This window comes from Rhea americana, unplaced genomic scaffold (genome assembly GCF_003343005.1).
Source record: "Rhea americana isolate MKP2758 unplaced genomic scaffold, rheAme1 scaffold_428, whole genome shotgun sequence".
In the NCBI taxonomy this organism is placed as follows: domain Eukaryota; kingdom Metazoa; phylum Chordata; class Aves; order Rheiformes; family Rheidae; genus Rhea; species Rhea americana.
In genome coordinates, this window is record NW_028186566.1 from 306,493 (window position 1) to 328,329 (window position 21,837).

A 21,837-nucleotide genomic window follows, 5' to 3' on the forward strand; every position below is an offset into this window, starting at 1 on the left:
GCAAATACTAAGCAACGATCTAGTTCTACCTAACTGGTACCACACAGAATTGAAAAACACTCATAATTCCAAAACACCAAAAAAATGGCTCAAACTCTCCTTTGTCCTCTTATTACACCAACCCTATCCCAAACAGCAGCAAGATTTCCAAATTAATATGTGTGTGCTCAGAAGATCAACAGGAGAAGCAATYTCCTATGTCAGTGGTCTCAACCACAATGTTACTAAAAAAGGAAAAGCYAGTCTGAAGCATACAGAATGCAGACCTCACCTGCAATTTAAAAGCAAGCCAATGCAAATGAGCATACAGACATAAAGTTGAATGCAAAGACTGTTCTTTCTGGAATTTTCAAGTAGTTTTATGGCATAACTTCCATTAAAAAAAAATCACACACAAAAAAAAATCTAATTTGGATGTAACAGTAGAAAAAGTAAACATGGACCGTGCCCCAGTCACAACTAGTGGGCTACATTTTATGACCAAATTAATATAGTTAGCAAGGAACTTTGGGACAAGGCAGTTCTCTGCCTTTCCAGGAACAAAGATCCAAGTGAATCTCTAACTTGCTTAGGCAAATCACAAAAGGCAGCRAACACCTGAGAAAATGGGCATTGCCTCCAGAAGTTCTTCTGGCTTCTCAGCAGCCACTCCATGAAACTTTATCTGGACCAAACACCAGGCAGCTTGCCTTCACTAAAATCCCATCCCTGGAGGGCACGTGATACTTAACTATATTGCAAAATTGCAATAAAAATGAACAGATCTGAGTGTCAATTGTGTTTGGACAGTGAAGAAGTACAACTGCTTCGCTCCTCTGAAACAGATGCGGAGATTTGAGACCAGAAACCTACCCAAAACTCCACAAGACACCGAAAAAATGCTAAATACTTACAGACAGGAAGGAAAAAGCTCAGTGTTTTAAAGCGGCAGTGTCCCTTTATGATTTAGGAATAAAAACAAGCAAGGCAGATGAGGGGGAAAGTGAAGGAGTGTTACCTATTAGTAGCTTACAKTTCAGTGCCCCTTGGTGACAAGCAGCATTTTGGTAATCATTCTTCCTTTCCCAATGGAGTAACATGCAGGCTAAGTGCACATGCTCAGAGATTGCTTAAATCACAGGCCAAGACAGTGCCAAATAAACCACTGTCTGCATCAAATTAACCCCCCATAAACCATAAGTAATCACATGACAGACCACAGCAAGTCTAGAGAGTCTGTACAGGAATTATTATGCACGTTCCAAACTTGGATGCATGGCAAAACCTGTATTTATATGACAGACCATAACTCCTTTGGAGCTGTAATGGTGAATCAAATAAATACTGTGCATACCAAAAAAAGTGTAACATGTGCTAAAATACGTATCTACCTGGGCAAACAGCACACCAGTTCTAAATACGTATTTGCACAAACCTAAATGTTTGTTTACCAAAGAGACAGGAACTGCTCCAAAGGCTTCTGCCAAAGCTCCGTTGTGCTGTAAATGCAAAGAACCAAGATTCTCAGATCACTAACCCTCTAACTAAAGACAACCACACAGGCATCACCCAATTAACACATTGTACAAATAGCTTTTGATAATTGCATCATATTTCGGCTTAAAATTTAGAAAACTGGAAACCATTCACATCTGATACAAACAAGTACATATTTTTATTTTGTTGCTTGTCACCATTTATTATCTGTAACAGTGTAACAGTATTTTTTTATTATTTTTGGATTTGTTTTTGAAAGAACATATAAAACCCTGGAGTTTAACGATAAACTTATTCCCATACCCTCCTCTATTCATCCATAACTTTTGAGTACTCACTTTCAAGTATCGTATTAGTTTTAGAACTAAAAAGGTTCTGTCTAATAACTGTCAGTAATGGTCATCAAGCACAGAACATTCCAATACTACTGCCTAAGAAGAATAGTAATCATTAACCTCTTTAACAGGAAACTAATGACAAATCTGTGGATCCTGAAAAGACCAGATGTCTGTAGACTAAAGTTAAAGACTTCATAACAYGAAACTTCTGCATTGTATTCCCTAAAGACAACCAAATTTAAATAGCTCTTTGTTTCTCCTCTCACCAAAAATTCAAGCTCTTGAAAACTTTCACAAATTCATCTGCCTATGTGTATTTCAAAATGCACAGYTAGAGGTTGTCATCAATAGTTTCTCTGTATTTATTAAGCCAGCCTTCATCAGAAAAAACACAAACTACAAGATTTCATTCTTACCACATCCTTACAAGACAAACTCTAATTGTTACTACTCTAAAACAAGGAAAATTGATACAGGAATTATAATTACTTTGAGTACCCCTAATCACCTAACTATAGAAATCAAGAGTGCCAAAAGCATCAATCACTTAGTCCTATCCAATACACATCATCTCCTGTTCACACACGCTTACCAACAGCAAAACAGGCATGTGAAACTCCAATTTTCTGTTGGGGGGGGCAAAAAATTTTTAAAAAACCCACAACCATACACCCACATTTTCTTTCAGTCAGACTAAAGGAAAGAAACTATTCTTAAACCAATCTGTGCTCCGTTCCACCTTTCCTTCTCTTCCTAAAAGCCATGCATGGAGCACACTGCCACGGGCTATCCTCTTCAAGACTCCCAGCTACCAACACTTTCTACATGTTATGTTATTTACTTCTACTTTTTCTTCAAGTCTTCAGTGTCTTTGCAGAAGAATCCATTATGAACCTGATACTGAACACAAGCAATGCCATGAATAATCACTGACAAAGGAATTTCAGTGCCTCTGCTTATGCTTCACCCAAAAGCATCACAACCAAGGACAGGAGARCTAGCAGTCGACGCTGCCGGAGCACACAGCTGTGCTGCACAGAACTGTGCTCTGTTCCGAAAGAGTAAGAATTCTCAGAACATTCAGGGTGGCCTGCTGCAGCTCTGGTTCTATGTTCTGAACCAGCAGCTATTTCACGGTCTCCTGCGAGGAAAAAATAACATACAGACACAGTATTAATTAACAAAAAGCAAGCAAGAAAAGGAAATGTATATAATCAAACTCACCTGGAAGGGCAGATCCATGGCACTGTTTCCGATCTGATTCACATTTGGCAGTGACCCTCCATAGTACTGGCCACGACTCTGTCCTAGTTGCAAATATTGGGTTTTCTGCAGCTGTAACTAAAAGAAAAGAAGGGAGCAAACTGTAAGAGCAACTCTTCCCCTCCCCCCCCCAACTGTTTTAACTAACTCAATTCTACACAATGTCAGCTATCACTGAGAATGGATGCCATCTATAAACACCACAAATTTAACTTCTGTGAGTGGATGTCAATCATCTCTACAACAGTTTGCAAGCTGCCATACTTAGTCTTGTGCGATAATGTAAAGCAAAATTAACTTTAGAGCTAGGATGCTTGACTGAAGTTTAAAGTTAGTGATATTTTTCTTTCTTTTTTTTTTAATTTAGTAGTATCAATATTTAAAATTATTTCTGGTTAAATTCTGTAATGCTCCCCCTCAACACACCCAGATTTAATGTTACATTGCTACCAAAGCCCTATTTTACACTGACAAAGCAGAGCCTGGAATCATTTGAATACAGCAGTCTTGCTGTGGGAGCTGCATCTTTCAAGGACTCAAGGAACTACAATTAAACTAGCAGAGAAACACACTTACATAAGTTCCCTCTCCGCCCACTGTGGAGGAGTAGGTATTTTATAATGTATGTTGYTCCTCACTAGATGTCAACTGGCTGTTTTTGCACTCTGAAATGCAAGAACATTCCTAGATTGGTAGCAAAGAATTGTTTAAAGACTAAATGTTCAGATCTTGGACTAGATGCAGGTTGGTTGCTAAGGTGCTGTAGTGTGTACATCAACAAATCTGTTGTAGTTTCATTCAAATAGATCTTAAAGCCTTTGTTTCAGAATGCCAGAATTTTGAAGAGCAAAGTTTGGAAAAATAATAGAAAATGTGGCATCCACAAAACTGGATGTTTACATGATTCACTTTCTTTACATTTTCKTAATGCAAAGGAAATGATAGGATGGAAACCCATGGCCCTACCCTTTCAGTTTTACCACAAAAAACTGAGGTTGAGTGAAGATGTTCACAGCAAAGCAGAGCCACTTTTAACATTCAGAAAGGTTATCTAAGCAGAATCCTTCAATAAATTAGTAATATCATAACCAGGGATGCTAAGCAGAGTTGACAGTGAAGATATTCACCGCATCACACATCAATAACATCTCTCTCTAAGATAGAGAGAGAAAAAGGGACCAGTCTGCTTGTATTATGTCTCACACTTTTAGTGTATGTATTAGAATATTTCTAATGAGAGTAAAAAAAATAAAAAAGAGAGAGATCACCGCAAGGTGACAAGACATGCATGCATTCTTATGACTTTAAAGTTATCACTAGGAAAGCAACCCCAATATCCTTTAACGATAGATCCTAGAAGCCAGTGTTTTCCAAATACACAGTTAACCAAAATCTACTGCTTTATCTAAGGGACCGCATGAATCCAAAAGTTATCAGCCAGTTCTTAGAGATTAAACTTCTCTATGGAAGAGTCAGTCAGTCTCAAAAGCTTCAACAATTATGTATGCGGAATATCAATTACGAAGTGGTTGATGGTTTTTCTTTAATAAAAGGATGTATAAATCCCCTCAGTCCAGAGAYGCATGAAATATTCATAGTGTGCAATATCAAGAGGTTCAAAAAGATTCTGTCTAAAAAGCAAGAAAGGAGCTTCTCCCCCTCTTTTTTTTGTAATCTTTTGACATGCAATTACAATACAGCGCTGTAAGCAATACATGAATTTAGAGAAACACTCTGCACCAGTATCACTTAATGAGTCACACCCCCTCTAAACCATAGCTGCAGAGCACTAAAAGCACAATATCAGGACTAGCTGTGCTTTTTGTCTGGCCTGTACATATGTTTTTGTTGTTAACAAAAAAAAAAAGAAAAAGGCTTGCTCGGGATTTGTGCCAAACATTGGAGTAACTATTTCAACAGGTGTTGGTATCTTTTAAAGAACTGGGGGGCAGGAGGGAGCATTTGCTTTACRTTTTTTATGATTAGTTTTCCCCAATATATACCACAAAGTATAATGTAATGTGCAGGTCATGACCACTTGCCCTTCCACCGCCGTGAAGTGTGGAACCGAGGAAACACAAGAGACCGAGAACTAAAGCAGTTCTCAAAATGAGCTCATTAAATGGCTTTGGTACATCATTGATTTTACTAGCGCTACCTTCACTAAACGCTTTTGGAGCTTCAGGCCAAAAACAAAATAATTGATTGCTTATGATTGCTATTATATATCATTACATCAGCACGTATATCTGTATTCATCATTCTCCTCAGCCTCCTGCCTCTCAACAGCAAGGGGCCCCCGCGGTTTGCAGGAGCCCGTCAGCAAGCGCCGCTGGCAGCGTGTCGCCGCGGAGCCCACCTGCAGCGGGCCAGTTTCCGCAGGGCCTCCCTCGCCAGCTTTTTACCTGGTAAGAAAGCATTTCTCAAGACTGAAACATCAGCTCCTCCCGTCATTCCAGCAGGGGATCTCAGGAAAAATCAGCAAAAACCCCTGCAAATTTCAGAGTTACGCTTCAGGATAGCTCAGGAGTCCAGAGCSTTAATAAGGGGGCTTTTCCCCGCACAGAAGCAGCACTAAAAATGAAAACAGACATTGGCTGCAACCAGAATGAACACTTCCTCCTTTTTCCATAAAAATATCTTACGATTCAAAATACCAAACAATCTGATCACCTTTACTTAAAAAAACTACTTTYGTTTTCCTTTGGAATAGTTTTTGAGGGTTAACTTTGAAGAGGCAATTGCTAGGTTTTATCTTAAAAACAAACAAAAAAAATAGACTTTTCTTAATAGAAGAATTCAGACTATTTTTACATTCTTAACAATTCACACGCCAACTCCAGCTTTAGATTCAATTAGTGGCAGTTTRCTGTCTACATAAATTTAGATAGTGAGGTAAGATAATGGATTACTTAGTGTTCACCAGATGCATTAATTTCTTGAACCACAAGAACTTAATGAATCTACATTACAGCTTTACTGTTTTTATATTATGTGTCCAAGGTAATGGCTGATTGACAGTTGAAAATATTGCTAAATACTCCAGTTCTTTCCTGAGAAAGCTTTTGGTAAGGCAAAAGCTTTTGCTTTTTAAACCATTTATTTCTTCTTAGCATTCCTGTTGAGAAGCAGAACATTTTTCAAAAAAAAATGATCCTAGCTGTAATTTCCTTTCCACCACCATTTCTCTTATGCTACTTAAAAGAAATACAGATTTTTAACTTAAAAAAAATACAGAATTATTTAACCATTAACACCACTCTTGCTTAAACTTCAACAATCTGTGAAGCTGCAGCATTATCTTTACGGAGAAAAGGATTCATTACTTTTCAGTGCAGTAATATGCGATCCTGCTCAGGTCAATAGAGCTGCTCTGGACATATGCAACTCCAGTAAAAAAAAAAAAAAAAATCAAAAATGTTACATTTTACCCAACTACTGAATTGCTATAATCACGAACAATGCCATATTCTTCCAGATACTTGTTTTTAAAGTGAACCCAGTTATATGAACTACCTCAAYGTTTCCACTTAAATTGGGTTAAAGTTTCTGGCTATACAGATGTGTTTGTAGGGAGAGATTCAAGTTCTATAATAAAAAGAAGARAAAAACATATTCCTAAAAGCATATCCAGTTTTCCTGCACACTTTCTAGAGTGTCCAAAATACGCACATAGGAATCAAAGGAAGCATTTATTAATATTCAACACTTGAACTTCTAGAAATTCTTCCAAAAAAAATCTAGGCAAATTGTAAGTTTGTGGACAGAACTTGATTGTAATCAAATGGCAAATTTTATGCAGAAATTAAGTGAATCAAAATCCAATATAACTGTTTCTTCAAAAATGCCCTCTTTTATATATAAAGATTTGATTCCCACAAGCATAATAAAAGGGTGGAGTATCCTTCTGATAAAAAAAACTGAGCTATCTGATGAATACAGGAAGCAAGATTGCATGATAACTGCTCTTTTGCTGGTTTGCAGTTTCCATATCAAGCTTGCTTATAAATTCAAGTTTTTCACTTTAAACAGCCTTCTCTTTAATGTGTGGAGGCTGGTATGCAGCAAACTGTGTGCAGATTAAAATTAGAAATGTAACACTAAAGCTTTAAATTGGAAGTTAATTTCTGTTTAAAGGGTTAACTGAAAGTTTAAGGACTGAATTATGGGTAAATCCTGTTGTTTAAGTCTGTTCTAAGTTTCCCAGTTGGATACACTGAAAGTTCTCAGGAATGCTCCCTCCTAAAGCAACTGGAGAGAGACAGGAACTGCCATGAAAATAACTTACAGTTTCTTGGGAGTTTTTAAATTGGCTGGGATTGATTTGGAATCCCCATTAATATGTCACTGCTATTTTCTGATCACTCCCTAGGAATGAACTCACAGCCCAGCTCTTGGTCCATCTCAATGAAAAATCACTTATATTGCCATTTTGCTTAGTCATCTCAGCAAAACAGCAAAAAATAGATAGTAGAGACCAAGTACCCCCTTATCTGCAGAACAGGACTTTTCAAGAGAGAAATTTTCCAGGYCCAGTGTACATGCTCTACCGCTTCTACAAGCGGTGAGAAGGCAGGGAGACTCCAAAACTACTAATCTAGCTTCTTTCTCCAGCATGAAATTAAACACTAAATTAAACAAACCCACAAGGCAAGTCGGTTCTTCAAAGTCCCAATGGAAGTATTTTCTTCAAAGGGAAATTTCTTCCCATTCACAATCCTCATGTTGATAAGAAAAGCAAATACAGTCTTAAAAAGAAAGATAAGTTAACATCAATTTAATGATTCACAGTTATTGCATTTAGACTCAGTGGCAATATAACCAGTAGCTAAAAATCACCTAAATTTAATAGTTAGATGGTTAATTAAGTTCTTTACTTTTGTCTCTATGTTGCTGAAAACTGCCCAACAGTTATAACTAACCRCTCTGACCAACAAAACAGTTTCACTTCTCCTTCCTCCTGGAAAACCCTTATTTTAAACCTGTTAAAATTCTGAAATTCATTTAACAACTTTTAAAACTCTGCACTTGATTTCCAATTAATTTCTAAAAGTAACATACATTCAAATAACTGCTCATTTACTAAAACAATCCTCCATGAAAGTTGTCTAGAATTTAATTAAATGAAGCTGAATTCACAAATCAGAGAGCGCCTCAGTAAGCCAAAAAAAGGAGGAAAATTTAAATTTGTTGGCCACAGCTTCATAAATTACAGCAGATATTCAGCTGGCAGTCCACCTCTGCATCAACACACCCAGATGGAATCTCACTAAAGCCAAGAACTTAAAATTAATACCAATAATGGGAAGAAATAGAAAGTTATTACCAGCAGGAAGTTCTGAAAGCAACTGCAAATGTGTTTTTACAATACAGCTAAGGAGAATATGCCATGGAGAGCACAGCCCCCATGTTCTGACTGCCTTGCTTGCCCTGAAAAGCTATAAAACCTTGTCCCTCTCCTTGCATCTGAATTCATCCGGTTGAAGAAGCTGAACTACCCGAAGAGCTTTGTGGCATTTGCTMACCCCACGATCAGAGCAGCCTTTCCTAGCAGACGGGAAACAGGACCACATAGCTAGAGCCAAAAAAAAAAAGGACCGCTTCTTCAGCGTTTAGCTACTAGACTAGCTCAGCTGTATTGTATAATTTCACATTATATTTCAGGATTGCCTACTGAAGAAAGCTGATATCTTAACAAACCTCACCTTCACTCCTGCAGAAGCTGGAAGGTACGAAAAGAATGAGTCAAAAGAGGAGAAGGCCTCATGGTTACAGCAGCCAGGCGTTTGTCTTCCCTCTGCCACCCAAGCTCCTCCTGATACTACATGACTAACTAAAAACATTTTTCAGCAGCAATTACTAATTTTCAGGTTAYTCAGCACAAAATATTGGGGGTCTGTCAAAATTCCTACCTGAGGTCATGGTTCCTCCTCCCCGAGTGAGCAGGAGCTATGGTAGGTGGATGGGTGGGTGTATACAGCAGGGCACTTTCAAAAACTCAAGACTAGCTTATTTTTCCCCCTTAGAGTATCAAGTGTATCAACCTGGACACTCAAAAATCTTTTTTTTTTTTAATTTTAATGCCTGCATCTTAGTAATCCTTCTATAAAATAAGAATCATCACACCAGAATATTGTAAAGATTAAGCTGTTCTTAAACTATTCAGGTTCTTTAATAACGTAAGCAACAGAGACCTTCCTTGTGGGCTTCATTATCCTATCACCAACCAAAGTTTGCCTGGCGCACTCTAAGGCCTAGAGTGCTACACTGAACAATGTGGCTAAAGCAAGATACTTAATTATCTATCTTATGCTGAAAGATGTAGGGGTCTCAGCATCATGGGGGAGGAGAGGGAGAAATATATGATAGATTAATCAAAAGACTAGCAAACTGTTCATGCACAAGAGGACGAATCAAGATCGGAAAGACTTTTGGAATTTTGGAATTACAAAGTAGATGATGAAAATTAGTAACATCAATACTTTCCTTTTTATCAAAGCTTATACCACAGAAGTGTGTATATAAGAAGAGTTTCTCTTCAACCCAAAATATGACCTGATGGATGTGAAAAATAAACCATATGATATAAAAACATTCTGTTTAGATTGTATTTCAGAGCATCTAATGCTATGTTGCCTAATATCAAGAAAAAAGTGCAATATTAGGAAAAGAGACTTCATGTTCTTTGATGTAGATGTYGATTCTCTAGAAAGTGGCTTAACCACAGAGCTAGACAAAAAAATTACAAATATACAGAAGTATACAGTTTGCTATCAGCCCCTTAAAGCTAATGCATGCTGCAGATATAAAAAGGGAACTCTGAAAAACCCGTGCTACTCTAAAAAAACAGACACCTTTAAGTATTCCCACTGCAGAGCGAGGGACACTGCTGAAGTACTTCTGAATAACCAGCCATTCATGACAACAGTGAAAAGCGAGTGCACACAGGCRCACGCACAGAGTAATACTAGCATAGGAAAAGCGCAACTAGCTCCGTCACAGTTCCTTCAGCTAATGGAGACAGGCTGCACAGACAAATTCACCACAGAAAAAGAAAAGCAAATCCCTTGCATTTCTCACTCATTTGTGCTGTCACAATCAGGAAGAAAGTCCATCAAGCCAGATTGTTAAAGTAACTTATTTCCTGCAGTTTAAAGTACTGGTCCAACAGCAGCACTGTATCCAAATGCACAGCTGTTCCTCCAGGAAGACTGGTAAAGGAAATGAAGCCTGAAGTTTAGAGGAAAGGTATAATCTGCAGTGATAGCAGCTGCTCTGTCTGGGTCACTTGGGACTTAAAATATTCCATCACTAGCTTTATAACAAAACGTTTTGCAATAGGGTTTTTTTTTTTTTTTTGAGTTTTAGTATGTTTTTATTTTCATAAAAGCAAAGATTTTAACACTGCCTAGAAACACGTAAGTGCTGACAAGTATGGCGAAACTTTCCCTTGTTGCCTGTGCCAATCATACTTGGCCTTATGAATGCTATTAGTATCCTAGTGCAACAGATAYTACAGAGAAAAATACTACCAAGCCAAAACAGGAAGCCAAATGTCTACTACAAACTAAGTGAAAATTACCACGAAAAAATCCAGACGTATGGTATGAACTGGACTTGAACCCATGCTTTTAGAATTGCTGCATCACTGTTTACTCTTCCATCACCATAACTCACATTTAAGTCACTTTCAAGTATTTTTTCCATTAACACATAGATATGTCAGGAAGCAGAGAGAAAAAAAAAACTCCAATTCAGCCCAAGCATATTCAAGAAAGAATACAAATTAAAAGGAAAAAAAAAATGTTATTTTGTGGAAACAAACATGCTAGAATTTAGCAGGCACAAAACAGCAACAGCTTTGGTTTTGCCACGCTGAAACACTTCTGAGCAAACCCTTCGCTGGTAACAGCCAAGCAGAGCCAGAAATCCCAAACGCAAGCCAGTACTGCGCTCTATTATCAGCACATAGCGACAGGACACTACCAAACGCAGTACTGTCCAAGAATCGGTTCTTTCCYCAATGCATTAAAACACTCCAATTCTCCCAAACACTTGAGAAATTAACAGCAGAACACAAGGTCACATAGGCAAGGACCAGAACCAGGCCACAGCCTCCGAGCTCCCCRGCTCAGGTGAACAGAGTACGAGGGCTGCAGGCACAGAAGGGRGAAACCGAATCCTTCCCTTTTTGGCAACAAAGATCCCTCACATTAGTTCACTCTGTCTCATGGACCAAAACTCGTGCTCTCCCCAGAGTCCAGGAAAAAAACAAACTGCAAAAGAGAAGGCAGCCTTTTTACCATTAGAATAACGAAATCCTCTAGATGGAGGAAGAGGGACAACAAGCCACCTAGACTTAAGATTTTATAAACCTGATTAAGCTTAAAGATTACCTGACACAGTATATATGCCCAGACTTTATGAAGAGGGAACCATTTACTGTCTTACATTTTCTAGGAGCAGTCACAATCAAATACACTACAATTTCAGTCACTTACCACTAACCATGGCAACTCAAAGGGTTCATGTCTACCACACCCCTACAAGGGTCCTTTGCAGCTCAACAAAAACCTCTGCAAGATTAAAGCAGTACGGAATGAGTCTGTACTTTGAAAAGTGGAAACGAGATGATGGAACAAGTTCTTATCTCTAATATCTATGATAATGCTAGCCATCTGAGGAAATTATTCATATCCGTTTGTTTTGGGAGCTATTTAAAACCATTTAGTTTTTGCAGCCACTATGCTCATAAAACAAAAACTGCAAATGGCAGGAGTGCCCTTCTCCGTTTCAAGAGGCCTGTGCATTAGTTATGCTGTCCTAAGGTTTCCTCTTGGAAAAGCCATCTTTGTCACTTGGCTGATTCACGTTGCAAAGAGCAAAGAACAGGACAAAAAGCAAATCTGAAAATATGTCGGACGTAGCCCTAGCCCAGACAGCTGAACTGAGTTTAGTTGCAAAAGGTCACAACTACAAACCAACTTAAAATGAATTTCTTGCAACTGCTAACTGCAATACTGCTTTGTTACAACCTAGATTATAATTCAGTAAATAAACTTCATTCAAAAAACCTGAGATACATATTGATCAGCAACACGTAAAGACAAGTCATTTGAGTCCCTGCCAACTAGCGATCAGTGCACTCTGCATTCCAACAGAGCCACTCATTACTCATGAGTTCATGATGTTTTTCTTCACCCTTCTGTTTAAGAGATTATTTAAGACCTCAAATCACTTAACTGGATTGTTTTGTCCTGTTATGAGTCATCTACAAATTCCATAGCACCATTAGATTCTCCTTCATGTGCTGAAACCAAATTCCTAGATTGTCTCAGCTACAGAATTGAGAGAGTGAAACAGGTTTATCAAAATTATGTCGTCTTCTAGAATTCATACACTAGTCAAAAGATCCCACTTCCTAACACACAATCATCATTTTTGTATCACRAGTTTGCCTTCCACTCCAGACAAAAATCTTTTTTCTTTTGAATTCCAAGTTGAATAAACCTAAGTACTTAACATTTGTAGATAAAAAGTGATGGGAGAGAGAAGATGGTAGTATTTAAACACAGGAAAAAAAATTTTTGTTTGGTATCAGTTGGACTTAGAACTGTGGCACTTTTTTACTCTTTAGGCATATTTAACATTCTCCAGAAAATCAGTTAATATGAACTATTTCATGCATTGGGTTATGAGGGCAAAGAATTAACAAGATCATATCACACAGAATTTGTAAATAAAATAAAGATATAAAATATAATTTAATATACAGACTCCTATTCTGTGTTTAAAAACACTCTGCTATTTCTAGTGAACAAAAGTTTACAGTTTAAAATTTAACAGTCACAACTGAGTAGCAAGTAAAAACAGGATACAGCACAACTAGAGACTTAAAATAGTGACTATTCTTCAGAGTTCTGCTCTATCACTGGGCGTAGAGCCAAGCTAAGCTACAATATGAACCAAACCTGATTTGCACTGTTTTCTAAAAACAAACCAGATCCCGTGTCAGTACTGCAAGTGCCACCCTTCTTTTCCGAAAGGGTTTCAAACCAAAGCAAAGCATGTATGTTACTGATAATTAAATGTAACACTTCAGAGAACCCATACTTGAGGTTCATTGATTATTTGATAYTAGAAAGAATTTTCTCTTTTCCTGATATATTTAAATCTAGCACTACACTTTCAAAACCTTAAGTATTTKATGGATAATTATTAGCTAAAAAGGTACTTTTTAAAAAAACACTTGTTCTGCGTAGGCCAAGATGTCCATTTGCTGCTTGATGGACAACATTCAGAAAATGATACAGAATGAAATGTCCAGCCAAAAAAATGCTAGAACATGCCTGCTTCTCATATTGAAGTGCTTCAGAAAAGATGAAATAAAAGCAGAGATGCCCTCATTAAGCAAGATAAAAATAGCTTTTATGTTCCATTTTTTATTTTTAGCCAAAGAATGAAAATTCAGTTAYGTAACCCTACAAGTTTTATAAATTAAGACAAACAGGGCATTTACATTCTTTGAAGTTTATTAGTGACCAGAAACACCTATCCATACATTTACAGGTAGCCACGAACACGCCTGGTACAGCTAAACCCTAYTGCTACAGAGCAAGTGTGATTGAGCTGCTGCAGAGTATCACGCTGAATCCCACACAGAAAGCCATTTAGCAGTGACCTTCAGTCAGTGATACACCAATAACACTCCAATCCCCCAAAACACCACGGCCTTTGCAGCATGCTCTTCCCCTCAGTAATTCCTCGAATTGCTCCTACTGTTGCTCAACCTTAAGCCCTCATATTACAGCTCAAGAAACTGTTTATAGCTCTAGGATGAGGCATCAGACAATACTGTAGGTATTAAAAAAAGATCTCTGTCATTAGAGGCAAAATTCTTCGAATGCACAAAAGCTCATGCAATATAATCATTTCACTGCACAAGTGAAAAACTAATTACAATGAGAAGGTCAACAAGATATTTGAATCCAAGTAGGCTAGTGAAAACTTGAGCAAAACTGAAGATGTTGCTTTTCCCTAAATGGTGGAGGAATGCTTCAGACACAATTCAGGGCAGCGGGGAGGAAAGCAGGTTGGCATTACATTGGATTATATTCTCCTGGAATTGTAATGAAAAGATTTCAACAAGGACAATCACTGCCCATTCAATATATGAACAGTAAAAACAAAAACCTGGTAACACCACTCCAGAAATTAATGGCTGCTCCACTCCATGAACACAGTCTACAAAAGATTTTGCAAGGAAGGAAAGAAAAGGTGAAAAGTCAATACATTAAGCAAGCACAGTCTTCGCTTCTGCCACTGAGGGTTTTTTTTCCCCCCTCATCCAGATTACAGCAAATGTAGAAGCACCCCTTGAAAGACTTCAGRTCAACAAAGAAAGACTCTTCTGTAGAGTTTAATACTAGTACAAGAAGCTGCTTCTAACACAACACGACTAAAGAAATGTCAGTATACAGTAAGTTGTGTCACAAATAACCAATCCACTTTCTGAGCTGTTAAATATAATCCTCTGCCTGAAAACACTTATCTTTTGGAAAAACAAATCTAATTCTCTTCCCTTTGAATCCTTGAGTATGCAAGGAAAACAATTCTACCACTAATAGTAACTTATTTGTATGCTGAGTATCCAAATTAATGGAATCATTGCAGTTTGCCATTAATATATCTTGTTACTATGTACTGATAAGTAAGGATACTAAAAAGATGAGTCCAACACGGAGATCACAGAGGGTATTCTCCCACTCACCACAGAAGTGATAGAACTAAAAGACAAGAAAGTAAAATACATATTTTGAGAAAATTTGCCTATATAATACAGATTTTACACAAGGATCAAAGTGCTGTAAAAATATATYCATTTGCAGGTGAGGAAGGTCACACTGCAAATAACAAAAAAAAATTGGAAAATATCTTCACAGTTTACACATACACCAATAACACACCAAACCTTAGTAAAGACRTATTTTCCTAGTAACAAAAGGGATAAGAAATACAGGTGACAACAGCCTAAAATCAGAATGCATCATTTCATTGTCCTCCACTTTGTTATTTAASACCCATGTTTGTGAGTGGGTGGTGTTTTTCTATTGCTAAGGATTGCTCTGGTACATGCAAAAGAATTTTTAGTTCCTAGGAAGTAATTTACAAAACGAGATTATCAACACTCACTTACAACTTTATAATTTATAAAGTAACAATGAGATCACACAGAAATAACTTTGGTTGACAAATATGCTCTTTTGCAATRCTCCTTTGGCTCAACAAGTGCCACTGGAGATCTTGACAAAAATCTTCCTGGGTATCATTTACACAGAACTWACTATGCTATGTAAACCATTTAAAACAAATCAGAGCAATATTTTTAATATTAACTCCCACACACTGTCAGATATACAGATCTCAGAATTCACAGATACTCACAGTTTGGCTACCATCTCAAGTTTATACCAAAAGCCTTTGGGATAGCATTTGTTTATTGAAAAGTAAGTAGTTTAGACCAAAAGAAAACAAGGGAAGCTGCACTCAGGTCACAACTAGTTGCTGTCACAAGAACACTGCTGCAAGCTTATGTTCACAAAAAAATCTGCCAGGTCTTGACAGTTCGTTTCTTTTCACACACTTAGTCCAATCCTGTCAGGTACCGTACRTACATCCTTGACTGCAAAGCAACAGTTATCCCAGCACATTTACAGAGGAGCTACAGTAAAATTCCAGCCACCACAACCAGAAATGTTATTTTAAATACAAATTAGCCTCTTTTATTTATTAAGAGACATTATTGCATTTGCTGAAAAGTGCACTGAAGTATACTTAAGCTTCAGATTGTACATTAGGTACAAAAATATTGATGTCAGCATGGAACATACCATTATATGCTGATCAATACTTCCAGGGAGACTGACAAAACTGCTATAATTCAGCACAAAAAAGAACACTCCTTTGCAATTAGAGATAAATAATAGTAAGTTAAGACAAATATTTAGCCTTTAAGATATTTTGTTTAAATTTCCATTGATTGCTTCTGAGAAAATGGTCTACTTTTGGCTGAATAAGTATTTTTTTAATACTACAGTGGAAGTATCTAGAAGTAGTCAATAATTTCTTACAGTACAACTTTCACATCTCGTCAGAGCAGGAAACTGCCCAGGCTAAAGCTCACCTCAAAGAAAAGCCCCAGCCCTATCTGATCGATTTTAACGTGGGTCAACTCCTGGAGGCAGTGCTGCAGCGCCATGCAGAAACCTGTCCTGACACGAGRGCCGAGATGGCGCAGGGCAGCCACTACCTGCGCCAAAGCGAAGCGTGCACCAGCTAAAACATACGGGACGCTGCTTCCTCAGCAAAGAATCAGGGTCACATTCTTCTTAGGACACAGTTAAGTGCTTCATAACTGAAAACAGGAAGATTAAACAAATGATTTATAAAACTGTAAATACAAAAGTTTAGCGCTAAAGGTAGCCATTTGACAAATGGCACAATAAAGTTTATTAAATTAGCACAGATAGTCCAATATAGTTAGAAAAATCTAAATGCCAAGAAAATTTCTAGTGCACATTTCTTTTTGCCCCGTGAAAAAAAAAGCAGTTTGCAAGACTAAAAAGAAAAGTCATATGATTGAGAAACTTAACTACATTTGGAAATGTTTTTCAACACTGTCTTCTCACACAGTCATATTATGAATTTTTCAGGGAGGGGCTATTGGGTTGGGGGGGCTGGTTTTTATTTGTTTGCATCYAGGCCACATCAATACTACAATCAGTTTTCAATGCAACGTATTCATAAAAAATACTCTAAGGAACCATTCCTGTTGTATGGTTTGGTAGTCCACTCCCACAATCCTTTTTTACACAGATAGTTCTTATGTATGTATGCCAGTCTTCTGATGCCAATACATAATTCACATCAATACAGAGTAAACTCCTGTTCAGTGGATTTTCTGTCATGTTTGTAACTTCTACAGTAGGTTTGTGACCTGTACATTTTGCAGTCAAAGTCATCAAAAATACATAGTTTAACTTGCAAATGCAAGGTTGAAAAAAATCAGTTCCCAAATCTAAAACTTTTCAGAATATTAACTATAAGCAAAGCTAATTTCCGCAAAGATGGCTTTGCAGCTCAGTATTTCACTCCAGCAATTGAAAGAGCTGACTGTATGTAACTCTGAGAATGTAGTCTGTTATAAAATGCGTATTATTTGCACATACACTACTACAAATATTCTCCATCACTGAACTGAAGAAAACTTTGAAATGCAGCACACTGAATCAGGTTCCACCTTGTTCTTATGATTTACAAATAATACCCTGAAATATATCAAAGCCATACAATTTAGTTCTTGTGCCCAATGATCATAGATTTGTTAGATCACAGGAGAAGCTGTATACTGTACAGAAAGTCTTTCTCTCACAGTAAAAGCAAGCAGCTGTAATGCTTGGCTATGATGGAATAATGAAAAAAGTCATTGTCTCCTCAAAATAATAAAAAAAAAGTCTGAGTCAGTTTACAAGAAGAAATATCACGCTGTTAAATAAAGCAAGCACATTCTCCAGCATGGCATATCAAAAGTCGACTTGTGCTGTTTACCTTGGACAGCTCAGACAAGTTAAGGAAAGCAGAGGGCTGCACAAGAACAGAGCTTCTTTGTGCCCTTGTGGGTAGCTCATCTTTACATTTTACTGTCTGATCTACAATAATTCTTTCAAAGAATTAATGACACAGCACCATTATTTCAGTACATTCAGTTCAATTACTTGCTTTAAGCCCGTGTGGATCAAAAGAACAAATATGCCCACAGCCAGTGGTATAGACGCTGCGATGTGGGTAAGATCTTCGCCTGTACGGAAGCCAACCGACTTCAGAAGGGCGACAGGGAAGGGTAGAGTCAATCCACAAAGAGCCAACTATAGGGTCTAGGCTTGGTTCTGCGTCCTGCTTCATCAGGTTATTTAGAGGAAGATAATGGGTGAAACCTAAGCAACCTACTTATTAGCCTGAAAATGTGCAAAGACAGGATCCAAACCTTATATTCAGGAAAGAAACAAGCACAAAAAAAAACCACTGTATAGAGCTAGAAATCAAAATTAGTATTTCCATTTTGGAGAAACACACAATACTATGGACTTGAACAAAACTACTTCCAGTTGAAAGCACTAACCTTCAAGCTTGCAGAGCGTAGTCTCAATTTTGATGCATTTCTTTAATATCTTTTAGGCATTCAAAAATACTATTACCTACTCAGGATTTTTTTAAATCAAATTATTTAATAAAATTCTGAATACATTAGGAATCATTACAACACTGTATCGTTAATATTCATCATTTTTAAAAGTACAGATTAGGACTCCTGATTTAACTAAGCTTTTAAATACTCCTTTGCATWGTATCTACATCTAACTATGATCTGTGAATGTACAAAGACATTATGTTTTCTGCAGCAGCTAGAAACAAATAAAATAGAGCAATTGTCTCATACATAAGTACAAATTCTGACAAACAGAGATGTGTGCCTTTGTATCACAGAATCATCTACTCCAACCTCCCTGCTCAAGCATGTATAAATATACATAATACATGCATGAGTACTAACTATGAAATCTTTTTACTTGATTTTCATTTAATTTCACTTCAGTCAAATGGCTCTATATGGACAGTTATGCTTTTATACTATATTCCATTTAAACTTGRGGAAAAAAACTAAAATTCGATCTTCACATTAAAAATATTGAGGTTTTAAATATGAACACTGACATCTTAACATAATTTCAACAAACTGTAAAAGTAACAAAGGCATACACAACTTTTGATAACACCTAAGAAATGCAGGCAAACACTGCCAGGTAGCATCATGTGGACTGACAAGGCACTGAATTACGTACTTTGGAACACAGATAATATATTTTGTGTCAAGGAGGGATACACCTTTTTATTAAGATGTCCTCTTAAGAGAAGTGCAGTTATGAGTAGTAAGGCTCACTGAAACACCTTCCACAAGTTGCCTGCATGGGGCTTTGCGTACATGAAAAGGCTATACGTGTAGTGCTGGAATTTTTCAGAATATTTCCAAACATTACCTTAATCTGATTTATTTCCTTTCCCCTCTACACTCCAGAATCACCAAGAGCAGCACTGCTCTCCAGCCAGTTTGGATTTGGGGGGGGGGGGTAACTGGGACTCAGGTGTTTCAGGCTCAGGGGCTTTGGGGAAGGGGGGTGCTGGGGGGGTCTTTCTCTCAGGTAACACTGCAAAGTCCATAAGAGGGAGCTCAAACACAGCTTCAGCCCAAATCCCTCAAAACCAAGCAACTTTAACAATATATAAAAGAAAAACTGGAATCCTGAGAACATTTCCAACTGGATAAGAATCATCTTTAAAATGCAGGTCACAAGCTGTGCCCAAATTTTCTTTAAAAGCTTGAATTTTCTAGCATTTGAAGAGCCATATGTGCTTACTCAACACTGTTTGTGTTATCCTGTATGTTAATGTTTTGTTAAACACAATTTTAAAGGGCAGCTACTGCCTTGTGTAAGTAAATACATGCAAAGTAGCAAGCATCACTGGRCTTTGCTATAGTAGAAACTAGGAGTAGGTCTTTGTAAACAACCAATCCTTGAAACATAGAAACCAGTACAAGAAAATGTTCTAGAAGTTTATGCCCTCAGTAACAAGGGAAAGGAGCAGGCCCATAAGCACAACACAAGAGTCAAAGTTGCATAGAAAAAGACTCCTCGTCTTTTCACCTACTTTGTTACCATAGGACTCACAGAAATCTCTGGATTATAAACATAAAGGTCTCACAAGATAATTAGCCAGATCCAGCACTTCTATCAGCCACCCACCTCCAAGACTCTTTCCCAGCTCTGTCTCCCAGAAAACACAAAATGCATTCTTGAATTTTCTAGCTGAAAGATCAGACACTGAGAGGAATAGTGGAACACCTTTGAAACAAAAATGATTTAACTTCAAGGGAAATATTTTTCCATATGTATGGCAAGGGCAATAGAGAAAGGGGGAGTTAATATCATGCTCTACTTTACACTAGGCATGAAAGATGTATCATAACTTTAAAATCTCAGATGTACTGAACAGTATAAATAGGTGGAAGACTACCAAGTCAGAAAGAAAGCTCAGAAACAGCATGCGTATGCACAAGAAATGATGGAACAGTAGTTCTCTGCTGCTGTTATGACCAGTAACTAACAATAAAACACATAAGATGGTAAACACTGCAAAAAGACAATTACTAATAATGAAAAGGCAACAGAAATTTTGGGCTGCTTCCACAAACTGAGTAACGCATTTTCAAACTGACAGCAAAGTGCTGGTTGCCAAATGAAAATGAGAACAAAATTGTGCTTAACCCCTTTCTGCTTTTATACTGCATTTTGAACACAGATGAAATCATGGAATTTAAAAGAAAAAAAGTCTACAAAGGAGACATTTTATTCAGCTATTTGGTCAGTATTTCCATCACTTCAGTACCCAGAATCCTCAGACAACTTATTCATCTTGAGTCCTTTCTCAGTACCAGGTTGCTGAAAAATAAGAGTTTTATCTGCCAAACTTAGATTAGGAGCATTCACATTTGGGAGAACCTGAATTAGGATTTTGACTTATGAACCTCCTTACCTTGAAGGAGGTGAATGCTAAACAGTAAGAGTTAATTAAAGGATGATCTGTAATTGCAGGTTTCAAGAACTCTCTGCCTTAGGAATATTCAACTCCTGAGTAGTATCCAAGGATTGATCATCAAAAGGCTAAAAACGTAAGGTACCGAGCTGCACAAGCATAACAGGTTCAAGAAACAAGGAGAGACCAGCAACTGCAAATGTTCATTCACTAACTTGTTCTCACTATGCTCTCATCTGCAATAGTAACTACATGCAGTATCCTCTGTGAAATATCAACAAACAGTTTAGCACAAACAAAGCTTCAAGCCTACACCTTACCAAGCCACAGGTGACAGAAGTAGCATGCCTTTGTTTTCTATCTGACCAGCAGCAGCATGAATTCAAATCAAATAATTTACCCCATTCTGACACAGAAGAGTAAAGGGAAACATTTTACTGCAAATTAAATTCTCTGTTCTCTTGTTCCCGTTCCTGCTAGCATGCAACCACAAACAAGCTTGTAAATTTTCTTTAAACGGTTAAAACAGAAACAAAAATGTTGACACAAGCAGGTGAAACAAGAACCATATAGAAAAGCTCTGACATGCAGATCTAAACCAGAAAACCCTTCTAATGATTGGAAAAATGCATTCATTACACCACTAATTTCTAATGATGCGGTTTGCAGAGACATTGTAAGCCAAGAAAGATTTGGAAGCAATTTGCACCAGCGACAACTGGAGTGTAACAGGAGCAGCATCAGCGACACTCAGTCCAGCAGCTCCCTCAGTGTCTCGGCACACCCGTGGGTGCTTCCTCCGCGCCCGCACACCCGCCTCAAGCGGGGACGGCGTGGGTTTACCTGCAAGCAGCATGGGGCAGGGACCTCGGCCCCGCACTGCACTGGCAGGGCAGAGGATGCTCAACGGGGCGCTGAGGGAAACAGCCCTGACGAGAGTGATGCTGGGACCCCCCTCCTCCAAAATCTGGGTCTGTCCCAGGGGAGAGCAGCCCTTCCCCCTACACACACACTGCGGTGGGGACACAGCCTTCTCCCAGGGGAGAAGTGTGTGGGTGGGGGGGGGGGCTGGTGTCTTGAAACTGTCTCAGCAAGTAGGGTCCCCCCAAAA

The 21,837-nt window shown here is 37.9% G+C and overlaps 1 protein-coding gene across 1 annotated transcript in view; it reads right to left on the reverse strand.

Annotated features, from left to right (window-relative positions):
* CRTC1 (CREB regulated transcription coactivator 1) overlaps window positions 1-21,837 on the reverse strand; it is a 44,658-nt gene that overhangs the window by 21,853 nt on the left and 968 nt on the right. Inside the window, exons 2-5 of the mRNA XM_085315328.1 lie at window positions 17,852-17,953; window positions 16,261-16,386; window positions 3,039-3,155; window positions 1,431-1,478 (exon numbers count right to left, since the gene is read on the reverse strand). Of these exons, the coding sequence (XP_085171454.1) occupies window positions 1,431-1,478; window positions 3,039-3,155; window positions 16,261-16,386; window positions 17,852-17,953 (393 nt within the window). The remainder of the gene's footprint in view (window positions 1-1,430; window positions 1,479-3,038; window positions 3,156-16,260; window positions 16,387-17,851; window positions 17,954-21,837) is intronic.